This window comes from Pan troglodytes, chromosome X, assembly GCF_028858775.2.
Source record: "Pan troglodytes isolate AG18354 chromosome X, NHGRI_mPanTro3-v2.0_pri, whole genome shotgun sequence".
Classification (NCBI taxonomy): domain Eukaryota; kingdom Metazoa; phylum Chordata; class Mammalia; order Primates; family Hominidae; genus Pan; species Pan troglodytes.
This window is the reverse complement of record NC_072421.2, coordinates 104,715,922-104,732,767: the sequence shown is the minus strand read 5'-3', so window position 1 is coordinate 104,732,767 and position 16,846 is coordinate 104,715,922. Positions and strand designations below refer to the sequence as shown.

Genomic DNA, 16,846 nt, shown 5'->3' with positions numbered 1-16,846 from the left:
GCAGTCCGTATGTATTTTTTCTAATTAGAATGAAATCGATAAAGAATTTTATTTAGGCTAACATATAGAATAATAACCTAGCCTATTGCAGTAGCCTTCTAACTTATCTCTTCTTTTCCATTCTTGCCTCCTAATACATTCTCTTGCCCCAAGCACTTAGAATAAATTCCAAATTCACAATCTTAGCCTATGAGATTCCACATGACTTTGCTCCAGCCTACATTTCCAAACTTGCCTCTAGTTGACCTCCCCCAGGTTTACCTTAGACTCACTGACTTTCATTTCATGGAACTCCCCAAGCTGTACTCACCCTGGGTCTTCATATTTGCTACCCCTTGCACCCAGAAGCCTTACTGTTCTCCTTCCCCCAACACTCTCTTTACCTAACTCCAGGTATTCTTTATTTGTCAGCTGAAATCTTACATCCTTAAGATAACCTTTTCTGTTACCCCTCCCCAGACTAGGTTTGGTTCTCTGATATTCTCTAGGTACTTGTTCTGTTTCTTCATAGCAGCAATTATAATTTGAACATAGATATTTGTGTGTTTGTTCAGTAATTGTTTGTCTCCCTTGCTACACTGTCTGCTTCATGAGAGCAGCAAACCAGACCACATCTGGTTTGCTGTTGCTATATGCCCAGCACCTAATACAGTGCTAAGCATGTGGGGAGTGCTCAGTGGATATTTGCTGAAAGAATGCATAAATGAGTGAATGAATGAATAAATGAATTATTGAATCCCCACAAATGCTACCGGAGATTATGGAACAAAAAATGGGATAAAGGAGTTCATGAAGGAGATGTGTATGTAGCCTACACTATGCCACAATTGTGGTTTAACTTCCAGTTCTCCTGGTAATGGCTAAGATTCAGTAATAAATGCTGACAAGATAAGTTTCCCTTTGTATTCTCTTTTCTCCATTTGCTTTAGTGGACTATTCCTCTTTAAGGGAAGAAAGCACTGTGAATTAGCTTGAAAACAAAACAACAAAATAACTACTATAGTTGTTACTTCTGAAGCCAAGGACAGTGACCCAGGATGATTTCTAGATGGGTATAAGTCACTGGATCACATTTCATTGTTCTCAAAGCTGTTTCATTATATAATTGATACAATACCACATAACCAAAGCCCAATTCAAGTTGGCTTGGATATGTTCTATCTCTTCTTCCGGGAACAATCTGTACACATTTAGTCAACTTGGGTAAGAATAGTCTTCGTAATTAGGGCCAGGACATAGGAAAAAGATACATTTTCCACCAGCTTTCTGTTTCTCTCTAGAGAAGAAAAAAATACTCATTACTGTGATGGATAATTTTAGGTGTCTACTTGACTGGATTAAGAAATGCCTAGAGGCCGGACACGGTGGCTCACACCTGTAATCCCAGCAGTTTGGGAGGCCAAGGCAGGTGGATCACGAGGTCAAGAGATTGAGACCATCCTGGCCAACATGGTGAAACCCCGTCTCTAATAAAATACAAAAATTAGCTGGGTATGGTGGCACGTGCCCGTAATCCCAGCTACTTGGGAGGCTGAGGCAGGAGAATCGCTTGAACCTGGGAGGCAGAGGTTGCAGTGAGCTGAGATCGCGCCATTGCACTCCAGCCTGGAGACAGAGCGAAACTCTGTCTCAAAAAAAAGAAAGAAATGCCTAGAAACTTGATAAAGTATTATTTTTGGGTATGTGTGTGAGGATGTTTCCAGAGGAGATTATTAGCATGTGAGTTTGAGTGGACTAGGTGGGGAAGATCTGACCTCAATGTAGGTGGGTACCATCCAATTTGCTGGGGGTGCAGACAGAACAAAAACAGAGAAAAGGCAAATGTGTTCATCCAAACTTGCTGTACCTGAGATACACTCTTCCTCTCCTGTCCTTGGACAACAACACCAGGCTCCCAGCCTTTGGACACAAGCACCTCCCCTCCTCACCCCCATCCCCTCCAGTTCTCAGGCTTTCGACCTTGGACTGAGAGTTACACCACTGGCTTCCCTGGTTCTGAAGCTTGTGAATTTGGATTGCGCCACTACCTGCATCCCAGGGTCTCCAGCTTGCAGACAGCTTGTCGTGGGACTTCTCAGCCTCCATAACTGGGTAAGCCAATCCCCCTAATAAATTCCCTTCCATATATCTCTCTATATATATCCTATTGATTCTGTCTTTCTGGAGACCCCTGACTAATACAGTTACTGCTTAGACTTGCCCCATAGCTTAAATTTGGGGCATCAACTTAAATTCTTAAAATATAGCCTTTTAAAAAGATGCTAAAAAAGCAAAGTATGATGCTCTTTAGGTCCTGTAACATCATGGACCTAAACTCACAGACACTAGCTTCCTTTCAGCTAATCCCACCCTCAACTTTTGCCCCCATAGAAGAAAGTCGTGTTGGTAGCTTAAATGTCAAATTCTCTGTAAGAGCTTAGTGTTCTAACATAACCATTTTTTTTCCAAAATCTCAGTCTTTTCATTCTATTTCATCATTTCATCTAGTCACAAACTAGATGCTTCGTAGTTGTACATATATAATTAACTCTAGAAAATATCTGCTATTTATTCCCTTAATAGTTCATATAGAAGTGATGAACATCTTTTCATTGTTCATCTTTTCAAAATTTACTCCTTGGTAACTCCACAGTTCTAAAATAATGTATGAAGCCAAGTCACACAAGCTTTATAATGTATTCATAAATAATTCCAAAATAAACATATGCAATACAGTATAGAAGAAGGAGGGGACATTGAGACAATTCCTAAAATAGATATGTCTATTTAAGAAGAAAGATAGGAAATGAGAGCAAACAGGATTTGTAAATGTGCCACACTTTAAATTTATTTTAAAGTCAAGGATTTCAATTGACTACATATAAATACAGTACCCAAAAAGGCAATGCTAATAATTATTAGTGCATATAAAAAATGTTTTTAACCTAACTATATCCAAGCATTAAAAGCACAACCGAAGAAGCCAAATAATACTGTACGCACAAAAGTGTTCCTTACTCAAGTAAATATGTTGATTGTATGGTACATCAAACTATTTATTACCTGTATATTCCAGAACAACAGTGAGAGCCTAAACAGAGAACACTGTAAATCATTTGCTCAAATCAATGAAAAAGCAACCAAATAAAATTCTCTGGTAATAATAATGACCAATTGCTATGCAACTGATTGTATCACAGTGTAAATGTAAATAATTAGCATAAGTTTTTCAGACTACTGAAGTAAGTGGACCAACCATTTCATGATCATATTTCAATTATGTAATTGACCATGAAATATTCTAATTTTTTAACCTGTAAAGATTCTACTCAGCTATCACTATAAAAATAGAATAGTTTATTTACATAAGAAAACATATTTCCTTTTTTTGTTTGTTTTTTGAGACAGAGTAGCTGGGATTACAGGCACCTGCCACCACGCCAGGCTAATTTTCGTATTTTTAGTAGAGACAGGGTTTCGCCATGTTGACCAGGCTGGTCTCAAACTCCTGACCTCAAGTGATCCGCCTGCCTCGGCCTCCCAAAGTGTTGGGATTACAGGCATGAGCCACTGCACCTGGCCAAGGAAACATATTTCCTAACAGAGTAATAGAAATTGCTGTAAATGGTCACAATATCACTAGAATTGAATTTTGTCCCTTTCAAAAATATGTCAGAATAATAAAGAGAATATAGAAAACAATCATTTTTTTCAAAGTTTTTTAATTGTTACCAATGCCATTTTACTACTTTTTATCTTTTTCATGCAGTTTCAGAAGAAATTAGCAATATCTAACTCTCTTTTCATAGTCATAGTGATTTCAAGAGTTTCCGTCTCTGGGATATAGAATGCTTTGGCACTGGCACATTCCACCAGCTCAGGAAGAGTTATCAACAGCTTCCTAAAAAAAAACAACAAAATAAAACCTTAGCTTCCTAAAATGATGTATCACTTTCAATAAGACAATTGCAAACAACATATGCCACTAGAGTGTTAGAAACCAACCCCCCCCAATATTTAGATAGTGTAAATATTGGATCAAAAATATGCCTAAATAACACAAACAGTATACCAGTTTTTCTGGACTTAAAAATCCAAGCAGTTGTTTTGGCGCCCCTATTTTTCTCCGAATTGACCTCATTTTACATAGTCTCAGGCTATGTTTACAGGCATGGAAATAGAACTATGCAACTTTTAAGTTTGCTGGACAGATCTGTTGCCACTCATACTTATGTATAGATGCAATGTGGCCGACGGATACAAATTTGAAAATTGGAATGGCTCTATGACACTTCTGCTAACATAGATTTAAGCAGAGTCTCTACCACAGGTGTAGTTTTTGAAACTGAGGCTGGGAATGATTTCAATACCAAATCAATGAAAGTGCTTCTCTCTCCTTGCTTCTGATTCTTTCTACTTACACATTGACAAAAATTCCCTGTGATAGATTGCTAGGTTTATTTTGTGGTTTATAGTTCAGTTGCTGGATAGTTTTATGCTTTAGATGCATTGCTGGGATGAGACATCCATAATTCTGCCATATTGGCATGAATCTAAATTATGCACGGGGTCAGCACATGCTGGTTTTGGAAGAAAATTAAATGCATGAAACACTTGTTACCTCGCATTTTCAGTAGAGAAGGTCTGAGTATCTCTATAAAAGGTGGACAGGATGCTCTTTTAGAAGGTATAATATCCAAATAAGTAAAGGAATATGGTATTTTTAGGGGCAATTATTGGGTTCTTGAATTGAGAACTAGTATGTATTTGAAAACAAAACCCTTGAAAATCAATTCCTTCTTTATTCCTGTGCAAAAACCTGAGTTCAGAAGACTGGGTTCATTAAAAGTATTTATTACACATTTATGGAACCTGAAGGATAAATTTTCTGTGACTCTTGTTCCATTCCATGTGGGGTAGGAAAAACACTTCGCCTGAATACATTGCCATTAAGTGGCAATGCATTTTAATGTAGACTGTAATATTTGGCATCTCAGGAAAAAAAAAGTGAGTGCAAAAACCGTGTAGAGTCCATCCTTTAAATCTGTTTACAATATAGGTTGTGCTAGACTTAGATTTCCTTTATACTTTATTCAATAAATGATAATATATTCACTTTTAAAAGAAAGCAAAGCTTAGTATGGTAGCTTCGTTGCACTAAAAGACTACTATAAATCAGCTGAAGAAGGAGTTCCAATGATAATGTGCACTTCTCTGTCCAGAGAGAAATAAATTCAAAAGAGACAGTTAGTGGCCATTGGAATGATCCATCTACGCCTGCATTTCTGTGTAGTTCTAAGTAGTATGGCTTCACATAATAAAATGTTGAACAGTAGAACTGTACAACTGATTTAGGCTCTTAGGAGAAGGGAAATATTTTCGTCGTCTGTTTTACTGTCTTATTATCTGTACTGAGATTTATATTTAAACAAAATAAAAATTCTCCAAATACTTATCCATGTACAATTCATGGAAGGACATTAATGTATCTTATCTTGGTGCTCCCTTAGTGTCTAGTGGAAGACTTTATAAATGTTGAGTGAATAAATAAATGAATGAGTGAGTAAATAAATGAAGCAAGTATTCAGGTCACCACAAAATAACATTTGAATAATTACCATAGATTAGTACTATAAGATATGAACAAACATTTAAACCCAATACCTCTACTTTTACATTGACAATGTATTTGCATTTTCAGAAGTTACAGTCTAGGCAGTGATCAAAGGTTCATCCAGTGTTAATTTTCATTAGAAATTAAATGCAAACAATAATACATGAATGTAAATACAAAAAAAATCTCTACAGTGAACTCAAGTTTAGAGGCTTACATGCTTATACTTATATTAGAGAGTTTAAGTTGATGTTGCTCACAAGAGATTTAAGCAAAGGACATCCTGGTTCCTAGCATATTCGCATAATGAAATTTTTATCTTATATAATTAACAAAATTATTTGACTTACATATCTGGGTTAAAAACCTTTTTAAGGTTTACTGAAGGAGACATAACTATTTTCAAAGAAAGTGCAGAAATAGCTACTGAACTGCAACTCAACTATTTCATTTAGAAAACTTCTTTTTTAGCTATCAGTCTTTGAAAATCAGTCAATTCCCAATCCAAACTAAAGGAGCACAGCAAATGTGTGAGTAATCTAAAGCAGCACTCAACCAAAAATTAGCTTACATTTGTCTTTAGAATGTGTTATTATTATCACATTCAAGGTATTCATTTATGAAATTCTTAGAATTCACTTAGAAAAATAATGAAATCTCATATGAAGACTTAAGAGATCCCCGTAAATTATCCAATTTTCTCCGTCTTTCCTCCTCTCCATTTACTCCATGTTGGGTATCTACATGCCAAAACAACCAATTGAAAAAAGTGAAGAATTTGGTAAACTGCTTTACTTATTTTGGTAAATACCTGGGTTTTATGGGTAATTCGAATGAAATTGACTATTGTTTGACAGAAACCACTGGTCAATTCAGTTAAAATAAATTCGCTTGTTTCTGCCTTATAGATACAAGAACAGAATGCCCTCTCAAATCTTTCTCAGATTGGATAAACATAGCGTTATATGATGTCAAAGTTAGAAACTAAAGAAAGTAGGTGTGAATATCAATAAACTCGAAAACAAGACACATTCCCGATAATGCAATTTCAGAGAAAAGCATGGCTCTAAAGGATTCTCAAGTATTTAGGAAACATGATAAAATCCTTAATTATATTTTCTGTCTTCTATCTTAGTTAAGCAGGTTTTCTTAAGAGATGGTACCTCTCTGCACTGCGCATTTAATATATAAGTACATTATGATCCAAAGGACCTAGTGTATAGCCCATGCTCTATGTGGAAAAGTACTTTTAACCCAAAATGTATCCTCACAGAACAAACATCTCATGTTATAAAAATTGTATTCAGTATTTCTGCTGTCTCCATCAATCTTTAGGTAGCTGCTATGGCTGTGCCGTCATTACAGATATCCATCAGAATCCACTAAATGAAAGTCTCACAGACAGTGAGAACTGCTAGGGAAACGGAAATTAACTCCATGGTGTGTAGACATGTGTGTGCTTTTAACAAGCTTGCAAATATCTTGGAAGATTGTTCATTTGACCAATTTTCCTTGTAAAGGTTATGTGGAAGAGTAAATTCGTGTATAAAATGCAACAAAAGGGTACAATACTCCTTGAAGTAAACAGCAGAAATAGTGAATATAATTTTTATAACATGAGATGATTGTTCTGTGAGGATACATTTTTGAAATGATGTAAATAATAAGAAAACATTTGATATATATTTATCTGTAGACCATTTTGGGTTAAATGCATTTACTATAGAAGCCAAGATTAAGCTACATATGCATATTGGGTTGTTTACACATAGGAATCTTTTGTATGAAGGATCTCCTTGTCATTTTCTTGAAGTCCTAAGCTCAACAAAGGAGAATTATAGGTACTGATAAATGGAAGGAAGAAAATGTGCCAGCAACTGCCTGCATCCCAAATCCAGTTTGAAACGTTCATGAGTTACAGAGTTAGGACCATTGCAATGAACCAGTATGTGCTCACTGCTCTATATCCAGATAAGATGTGCACGAAGCAGTGAGGTATTTAGATAGTAATTGATGGCAAGACCTTTTTGTTGATTTAAATGAAAACACTCAAATTTAACCTTACAGCCCCACAAAATGACAAAAGTATAAAGATATTGCTTCCCTTATGTAATCAATGTACAAAAACCACATATAAGACTTACAACTTAATGGCATTTTCACTTCTAGTTATTTTTTCTGATAGATAAACTGCATCTGGGTGTCAAGAATTGTGTTTTAATAGCATTAACCCACTCCAAATGCACGGATGCAAAGTAGAAAAAAGTCCAAGTATTTCCAAACATATTTATGTTTATATTAATGTAGATCAAACATCTGAATGATTAACAAAATTTTCCACTTTTCTTCAGACTTTAGGGGTGATACAAAATAACTGTACATTTAAAAAAATAATATTGACTGAAGACTCTTTATTATAATACACTATTCCAGTTCTAAGTTTTACTCACTTCTGAGGAGTACAAAGGTCAAGGATTGTTTCCTGGATATCAATTTGAATATCAGAAGGGTTTGTATTTGGCAATTTAATTTTAGCCTGAAAGAGAAAATGAGAAGAAAAATAGTGATATATTGGAGAGCAATTAATTTGAAGAATATAAGAATATATGGGGAAAAGAGACTAATATTTATTGTCAACTATGTGCCAGGCTATGCCCTATCTTTATGTCAATCTTGAGCAGCAGAGATTATTATCCCCATTTTACAGATGGAGAAACTACAACAGAGAAATTTAGTGAGTGGCCCAAGGGCAACCTCCTGTAATCTGACTAAGGTTTCTGGCTCCAAAGCTATACAGAAACACTTTGGTTACTTGACTGTAACCTTCATTTTCTGAAGGTACATAGTAGTACACCTGTTAGAGTTGGGGACCTTCAACTGCCTTTATATCAGTTGGCAATTTGTATAAAAAAAGTTTAGTTCTCACGTTGGGTATGAGTTGGTGATGCCATCTAATAGTCTTCTGGCATAAATTTCCATACCACATTTTCTAGGGAGGTGTGGGAGTTCAGGTGTTATGTTATCAAAACAAAAGAGAAATAACAATATGACTCCCACCTCCCCAAAAGGACAACATATTGGTTTAGTAAGATTTCACTTTAAATGTTTCATCTCAATTACCACATGGCCCAGCAATTCCACTCCTGGGTATATACCCAAGAGCACTGAAAACAGGTTTTCAAACAAAAACATGTACATAATGTTTTTGCTTATAGGAGCCCTATTCATAATAGTCAAAAGGTGTAAGCAACCCAAATGTGCATCAACTGATGAATGGAAAAAACAAAATGTGTTGTATCCATACAATGGAATATTATTCAGCCATAAAAAGGAGTAAAGTACTGTTATATGGATGAATCCTGAAAACATTATGCTAAGTGAAAGAAACCAGGGACAAAATGTCACATATTATAGGATTCTATTTATATGAAATGTTCACAATAGGCAAATTTTTGTTTTTGTTTTGTTTTTTTGTGGGAGACGCAGTCCCGCTCTGTTGCCCAGGCTGGAGTACAGTGGGGCAATCTCGGCTCACTGCAACCTCTGCCTCCCAGGTTCAAGCAATTCTCCTGCCTCAGCCTCCAGAGTAGCTGGGACTATAGGTGCGTGCCACCACGCCCGGCTAATTTTTTGTATTTTTAGTAGACGGGGTTTCCCCGTGTTAGCCAGGATGGTATCGATCTCCTGACCTTGTGATCTGCCCGCCTCAGCCTCCCAACGTGCTGGAATTACAGGGGTAAGCCACGCGCCCGGCCCACAATAGGCAAATCTATACAGACAGAAAAGAGATTGGTGGTTGCTAGGGGCTGCGGAAATGGAGAAGAGGGAAGTAACTGCTTAATGGGTATGGTGTTTCCTTTAGCACTGATGAAAATGTTCTGGAATTAGATACTGGTGATGGTTGCACAACATCGTGAATATACTAAATGTCACTAATGGTAAATTTTATACTATGTGTATTTTTACCACAACACAAAGTCTATCTCTTACTCTCTACATGCTTTCTCTTTCTGATGGAAGTTGATGTCTATATATAGGGTAGCATGGCATATGGTTTCCATAAACAAAGAAATGAAGAAAATGCAGCCCAAGGTTCAGGTAAATTATGAAGCTTTCTGTAAAATGAGATAGAAGACTTGAAATATTGAACATCTGGTGAATTCATGGCTCTAATGGCCAGAGGGAAAGCAGTAAGTTATGAGGAAAATACATATCAAATAAATAATGCGACAAATTGAGATTTCTTGTAAGAAGCTTAAAGTAGGCAGTTGTGTTTTTGCAATATAATGTGTTTGGAGCAGTACATGCTTGTGAGTTATATTTTACTTTATTAAATCTGTATATAAACAAAGATTTGTAAATAGAGCTCTACAGGTGCTACTATCTAAATACTATGGTTAACATTTTCATTCAACAAAAAATTGCCTCCTAATTTATATTTTGAAAATTTGGATCTTCATAATCAGAGATGCTACAAGTGAGAGACGTACAGTTCTCAGGGGGTAGTTACAGGTGCTCTGCCTCAAAGTAAATAGGCATTCTATTCGACAAAGAAAGTCCCACCCATTTTTACTCTAATACTCAGGTCTGATAGTCAAATTGAGATCTTTAACGTCACATGTTAACTCATGTCACCTCAAAGAAGAGATACAAATATTTGTTTCTTTAGTCTGAAATGTTTAGAATTTTCATGGCAAAATATTATTTTTCCAGGGTTAAAATGCCAATTGAGAAAGACAAAAATAGATACAATTTCTGGGTAGAACTTTAAAATGGTTCTTAAAATCATTTGCTGTTCTAGTGAAGGGCAATTCAGAAACAACTCACTAATTTTTCTTCTTAAGGAAATTAAAATTATATACTACAGTGGTTTCAGAGAAGAGACAAGAGAAGGGACAAATTAGGTGGAATCGCACACATTAATATCTTGCAAGACAGAAGACTCAATGAGGAATCTTAACAGAAAAACAACTCCTGACACATGCATGAGATTTTTCCAGCAATACTTTAAAACAAATACCTGGAATACAGACATGGATATTAATTGACCTCTAACTGATTGCGCTCAAGACCTAACTTGTTAAACATTAGTAAATATAGGATGATGTCACTGACCAAACAATTTAAAGGAATTGATGTTCCTTTCTTTACATAGGGTGCAAATTGAATTTGCTTTAAAGAATAAGTTATTTTAATAGGTAAACTAAGGAAAACTTTAAAAATTCATTGGGAAACTTTTAACCTTCTGAGAACTCAACCTTTGGAATCAAACTTAGGTTTAAATTCTGGTTCTGTTACTTTTTAAAAATTAACTGTTTATTTTTGAGACAGGCTCTCACTCTGTCACCCAAGCTGGAGTGCAGTGGTGTGATCATGGATCACTGCAGCCTCGACCTCCTGGGCTCAAGCAATTCTCCCGACTCAGTGTCCTGGGTGTCTAGGACCACAGGTGTGCACCACCACACCTGGCTAATTTATTTTTATTTTTATTTTTGTAGAGATGGGGTCTTGCTGTATTGCTCGGGCTGGTCTCAAATTCCCGGGCTCAAGTGATCCTCCCATCTTGGCCTCCCAAAGTGCTGGGATTACAAGTGTAAGCCACCATGCCCAGCCACTTATTATTTATTGTTTACTGGTCATCTATTATTGCATAACAAATTATACCTCCCCCCCAATTTATAACTCAAAACAACAATAAACATTTATTATGCCACATGTTTTCGTGCATGAGGAATTTGGGAATGGCTTAGCTAGATGGTTCTGGCTTAGGCTCTATTATGAGACTGTAGTCAAGATGTTGGCTGTGGTTGTAGACATCTGAAGGTTTGACTAGGGCTAGGGGATCTGTGTCTAAGATAGTTCACTTACATGGCTGTTTGTAAGGGGCCTCAGCTCTTCACCACATGGACTTCTCCATAGTGTTGCTTGAGTGTCCTTAGGATACAACAGCTGTATTCTCCCCAGAGTAAAGGATCCAAAAGATGAAGGCAGAAGCAATGCCTTTTTTAGAATGTAGCCTCATAGATTACACTTTTTCATTAAAAAAAATCTTATTAGTTATACAGGTCAGCCCTACTCAATGTGGGAGGGGGCTACACAAAGAGAAGAATATCTGGAGGTGAGAATTATTGGGTGCCATGCTGGAAGCTGGTTACCCCAGTATCCATCACTAACTTTATTTCAAATATCTGCCTTCTGTCCTTATAAATAAAAAGTAACAGGAAAAAAGCCCATAATTTAAGGTTTGTGAGATCCCTTCTTCCCGCTTTCAGCTTCTCTTCAGGCAAGTAGTAAAAACTACTCAGTCTCTCTCTGGGAATTTACTTTGAGGCTTCCCTCAAGAGAGGTAAAGGAAGGTTAAAGTGCATGCAAATCGTTTTCCTTGGCCTTCATTTATTGTCCTCTATGTGCTGTAAGAGAGCTGACTTACTAGGGAGTCATTATTGAGTGATTATTATTGTGAGTTTCAAATCTCTTCTTTCCTGTCGTGTTCTTATGAGAGATGTGTATGACAAGATGGTTCCTGAAAGGTCATATAATTTGTAAGTGATTAACAGGCTTCTCAGCTCCTCAGATAAATGTCTACAATTATATTATAAGATGTTTGAAAATTGACAAGAGAAGTCCAAATAGCAGGTGTTCCATGGAGGTCATCCATTCTAGGTTTCCTCTTGAACTGTCACTTCATCACCACGATAAGAATAAGTAAAAAATATTTTATATGTAACTTGACCAGCACTATTTACTGATATTTCAGTGAAGCTGCTTCACTGGAGGGTTTGGACTGACACTTTGGAAGATATTCTAAATTAATTTATTTATGGGTTCTAGATATTATAAGAATATTTCCATTTGACAGAAATACAGAAACCACTCCTCACACATTTGATTCTTAGGAAAGAAGGCTATTTGAGTTCCCATTTGAAACTTAACAATATTAGGAAATTTTGATTAACAGAAAAAGTTTGGGTAGATTTCATTCCGAATTGCTTCAACTGTTTAATTTCCCATTGTTTAACTACAGAAACATGTATAAGATATTTTTTTCCACTGCAGCCATACTAAGTATTTTATAAAAACTCTCATGAAGAATGATAATCTATAGGAAAATTTTAAAAAATTAAAGGCATTAGATCTCTGCTTTGAAATTATAAAAATATTTACCTCTGAAGTATAAAAATATAGAGGTATGTATTGTACAAAACTAGGGCAAAGGCCCAATAGGTCATGTTTTTAAATTGATGGATAAATTTCAATAATGCTACCATTTTTAAACAGTCCAGTACTATATTGCCACACCTGTCTTTTAAAAAATGCTGCATAGATGCATACCTCCTCTCCACCACAGGAGTCAAGAGTAAGCTCAACTCACTCTGCAGTAAGAACATTCATCTACGGGCATCCACATCTACATTGGCACTCACCCTCTCCCCCAAAATAATCATAGCCTCACCACCACTACCTGTCTTGAGACCACCAGAACTAAATTCATTATACTTTTAACTCTATTTGTCAATAACCACAAGAAGTCTCAGACTCCCAAATCATTCCTTATCACATAACTACCATATGGATCTTCATATCTCCTATTATGTCTCCATTTTCCATCCCTCATCAAATCCTGAGCCTTTTCCATTAGGTCCTCTGGAATACATAGTACATCATCCCTTATCTCTTTAGCCTCTTTGAATATTCTCAGCTTCTTAATCTAACTGAAATCTGGATCTCCCCAATTACACTGCTTCCCCTATAGTCTTCTCAGTTGGCGCCAGTTTTTTTTTCTCTCCTATTTCCTTTATAACACTGGGCCTGTCCCTTTCTTCCAGTTAAATAAAAAACTCATGTCCTCCATTATGCTAAGTGAAAAATGTCAGACACAGAAAGAAAAATACTGCATGATCTCTCTTACATGTGGAACCTAAAAAATATCTAATACATAGAAATAGAGAGAAGAATGGTGGTTACTAGAGATGGGGTGGGAGATGAAGAGATGCAGGTCAAAGGATACAAACTTGGGTTATTTAGCATGAATAACTCTAGAGCTCTAAGGTACAGCATGAGGACTATAGTTAATATTATGCCAAGTAGTGGAACTCTTCTAAGAGTAGATTTTAGGTGGTCTTATCCCCCACATACACAAAAGATACTACCTGAGATGATAAATACATTAATTAGCTTGACTGTAGTAATCACTTTACTGAGAATATGTATATCAAAACATCATGTTGTACACCTAAAACATATACAACATAAAAACTCATGTTCTTACGCGATACCACCTATTACCCATCTTGCTGGAATCGTTTACTAATTCCTGGGACACTTCCCCTGATTTCTCTAAGAATAGTTACTTGTTCTTTATTGATATTTCTAAGATTACCTCCTGTCTTAAATCTTGGAGTTTTAAATATTCACTTAGATTAACCTTTCTAGTGTGGGTGTGGTGTGCACACCTATAATCTCAGTGCTTTGGGAGGCTAAGATGGGCAGATCACTTGAGCTCAGGAGTTCAAGACCAGCCTGGGCAACATGGCGAAACCCCGTCTCTACAAAAAATACAAAAGTAGCTGGGCATGGTGGTGAGCGCCTGTACTCCCATTTGCTTGGGAGGCTGGGGTGGGAGGATCACTTGAGTCCAGGAGATCAAGGCTGCAGTGAGCCAAGATCACACTACTGCACTCCAGCCTGGGTGACAGAGCAAGACCCTGTCTCAAATGACAACAATGACAACAACAAAACCCTTTCTAACATTGGAACCTCACTTCCTCATCTCTTTCAGGTGTCTGCTCAAATATTGCCTTCTTAGTGAAGGCTTTCGTGACCACACTATTAAAAATTTCAGCCACCACCAACTCTAGTATGCCCTATCACTTCCTCCTCCTTTTCTCCTCAGAGCATTTTCACCTTCTAATGTACAATACAATTTATGTGTTTATTTTATTTATCTCTTCCACAATAAGGTAAGCTCTGTGAAGGCAGTGATGTTTATGTTTTGTTTACTATGCTATCCTCTATACTTAGAACAGTATCTCTTGATTCCTGTGATGGGAGAGGAGTCATGCATCTATGAAGTATTTTTAAAAAGACAGGTATGGTAATATGTTGGGAAAAAGGTTTATGGGGTGCCTGCATGAACTGGCCATAAAAATATGGGACAATAAGTTGTGGAAAGCCACAAGAGGCCTCTGAGGACTCTTGACTCCTGTGATGGGAGAGGAGTCATGCATCTATAAACTATTTTTAAAAAGACAGGTATGGTAATATAGTACTGGACTGTTTCAAAGTGGTAGCATTATCAAAATTTATCCATCTGGCCAGACACAGTGGCTTATGTATGTAATCCTGGCACTTTGGGAGGCCAAGGTTGGTGGATCACTTCACGTCAGGAGTTTGAGACCAGCCTGACCAATATGGTGAAACCACATCTCTAGAAAAAATACAAAAATTAGCCAGGTGTGGTGGCATGCACCTGTAATCCCAGCTATTCAGGAAGCTGAGGTGGGAGAATCGCTGGAACCCGGGAGGTGGAGGTTGCAGTGAGCCAAGATTGCACCACTGCACCCTAGCCTGGGCAACAGAGTGAGACCTTGTCTCAAAAAACAAAAAGAAAAAAAAGAAATTTATCTATCAATTTAAAAAGATGACCTACTGGTTTTTTGCCCTGGTTTTGGACAATACATACCTCTACATTTTTATACTTCAGAGGTAAATATTTTTATAATTTCAAAACAGAGACCCATCACCTTTAATTTTTTTTCATTTTCCTACAGCTTATCATTGTTAATGAGAGTTTTCATAAAATACTTAGTGGCAAATCATAGGCACTCAACAAATATTTGTTGACTGAATGAATGAATGCAAGGATGGTTCCATATTAAGAAATTTGCTAATATAATTTACCAATAGATAAAAACTAAAAAATCGTATGATCTTCACAAATGGTAAAAAGGCGTTTGATTAAATTCATCATCTATTCTTGCTTAGAACTCTTAAAATCAGAATAGATGAACAGATCCTTAACACATACCCCCAAAATCAGTATCTAACTAAATGAAGAAACACTAGAACCATTCCAATTAAAGTGAGAAATTTATATTTTTGTTCCCATTAACCAACCCCACACTTCCCCTCCCTCAATGACCCCTCCCATTCTCTGGTAACCATCCTTCTACTCCCTATGTCCATGAGTTCAATTGTTTTGATTTTTAGATCCCACAAATAAGTGAGAAAGTGTGATGTTCGTCTTTCTGTGCCTGGCTTATTTCACGTAACATAATGATCTCCAGTTCCATCACGTTGTTTCAAATGACAGGATCTCTTTTTTTAATGGCTGAATAGTGTATCTCTATTACGTACTCATATTTTTTTAATTTTTAAAAATTTAAAGTGAGAAATAAGAAATAAAGTTCAGTATTCACTATTATTACATAATATAGTTCTGGAGGTACTAACATGGAATTAAACAAGAAATAGGTTAAAATGATTGGAAAGGAAGAAGTAAAATTTCATTATCTGAGGGACTAGGTGGAATACCCAGGTGGAATGAATAACAAGGAATCGGGAAATAACTTGGCATATTGAAGGATCAAAAAGAAGGTCAGGATAAGCAGAACATAACAAACAAGGAAGAAAGTGTCACATTGGATGAAACTGTAAAAGTAGGTAAGGGTCAGATCACACGGGGCCCTTCCCTACTTTTAAGATAAGGAGTTTGGATTTTGTTCTGTAAGTGCAACAGGAAGCCATTGAGGGCTGTAAGCGAAGAGGTGATATGGTCTGATTTACTTTTTCTTTTGAGACGGAGTCGCCCAGGCTGGAGTGTAATGGCGTGATCTCTGCTCACTGCAACTGCTGCCTCCCAGGTTCAAACAATTCTCCTGCCTCAGCCTCCCAAGTAGCTGGGACTACAGAAGTGCACCACCATGCTTGGCTAATTTTTATATTTCTAGTAGAAACAGGGTTTTGCCATGTTGGCCAGGCTAGTCTCGAACTCCTGATCTCAGGTGATCCACCCGCCTCAGCCTCCCAAAGTGCTGGAATTACAGGTGTGAGCCACTGTGCCTGGCCTTGACTTACTTTTAAAAAGGAACTCTTACACTCTGTGTGGAAAGGCTGTAGGGAATGAAGAGTCAAAGCAGGGAGATAATGTCATTAGAGACTCGTCGGAATGGTCCAGATAGAGATGATGATCGTTAGTAACAGGATAGCAATTGCAGTGGTAATGAAAATTAGATGGATTTAGAATATATTTTG

General features: G+C 36.8%; 2 protein-coding genes across 5 annotated transcripts in view; one reads left to right on the top strand and one right to left on the bottom strand.

The window, feature by feature from the left end:
* Positions 1-1,293: 1,293 nt before the first annotated feature.
* Positions 1,294-16,846, top strand: part of NUP62CL (nucleoporin 62 C-terminal like) — a 121,115-nt gene continuing 105,562 nt past the window's right edge. For all 3 annotated transcript variants that reach the window (XR_010154675.1, XM_054676465.2, XM_063804005.1), the window contains exon 1: positions 1,294-2,091. The gene's annotated coding sequence lies outside the window, so the exon portion shown is untranslated. The remainder of the gene's footprint in view (positions 2,092-16,846) is intronic.
* Positions 2,802-16,846, bottom strand: part of DNAAF6 (dynein axonemal assembly factor 6) — a 37,727-nt gene continuing 23,682 nt past the window's right edge. For both annotated transcript variants that reach the window (XM_063804011.1, XM_016943623.3), the window contains exons 6-7: positions 8,044-8,129; positions 2,802-3,880 (exon numbers count right to left, since the gene is read on the bottom strand). In XM_063804011.1, the coding sequence (XP_063660081.1) occupies positions 3,751-3,880; positions 8,044-8,129 (216 nt within the window). In that variant the 3' untranslated portion in view covers positions 2,802-3,750. The remainder of the gene's footprint in view (positions 3,881-8,043; positions 8,130-16,846) is intronic.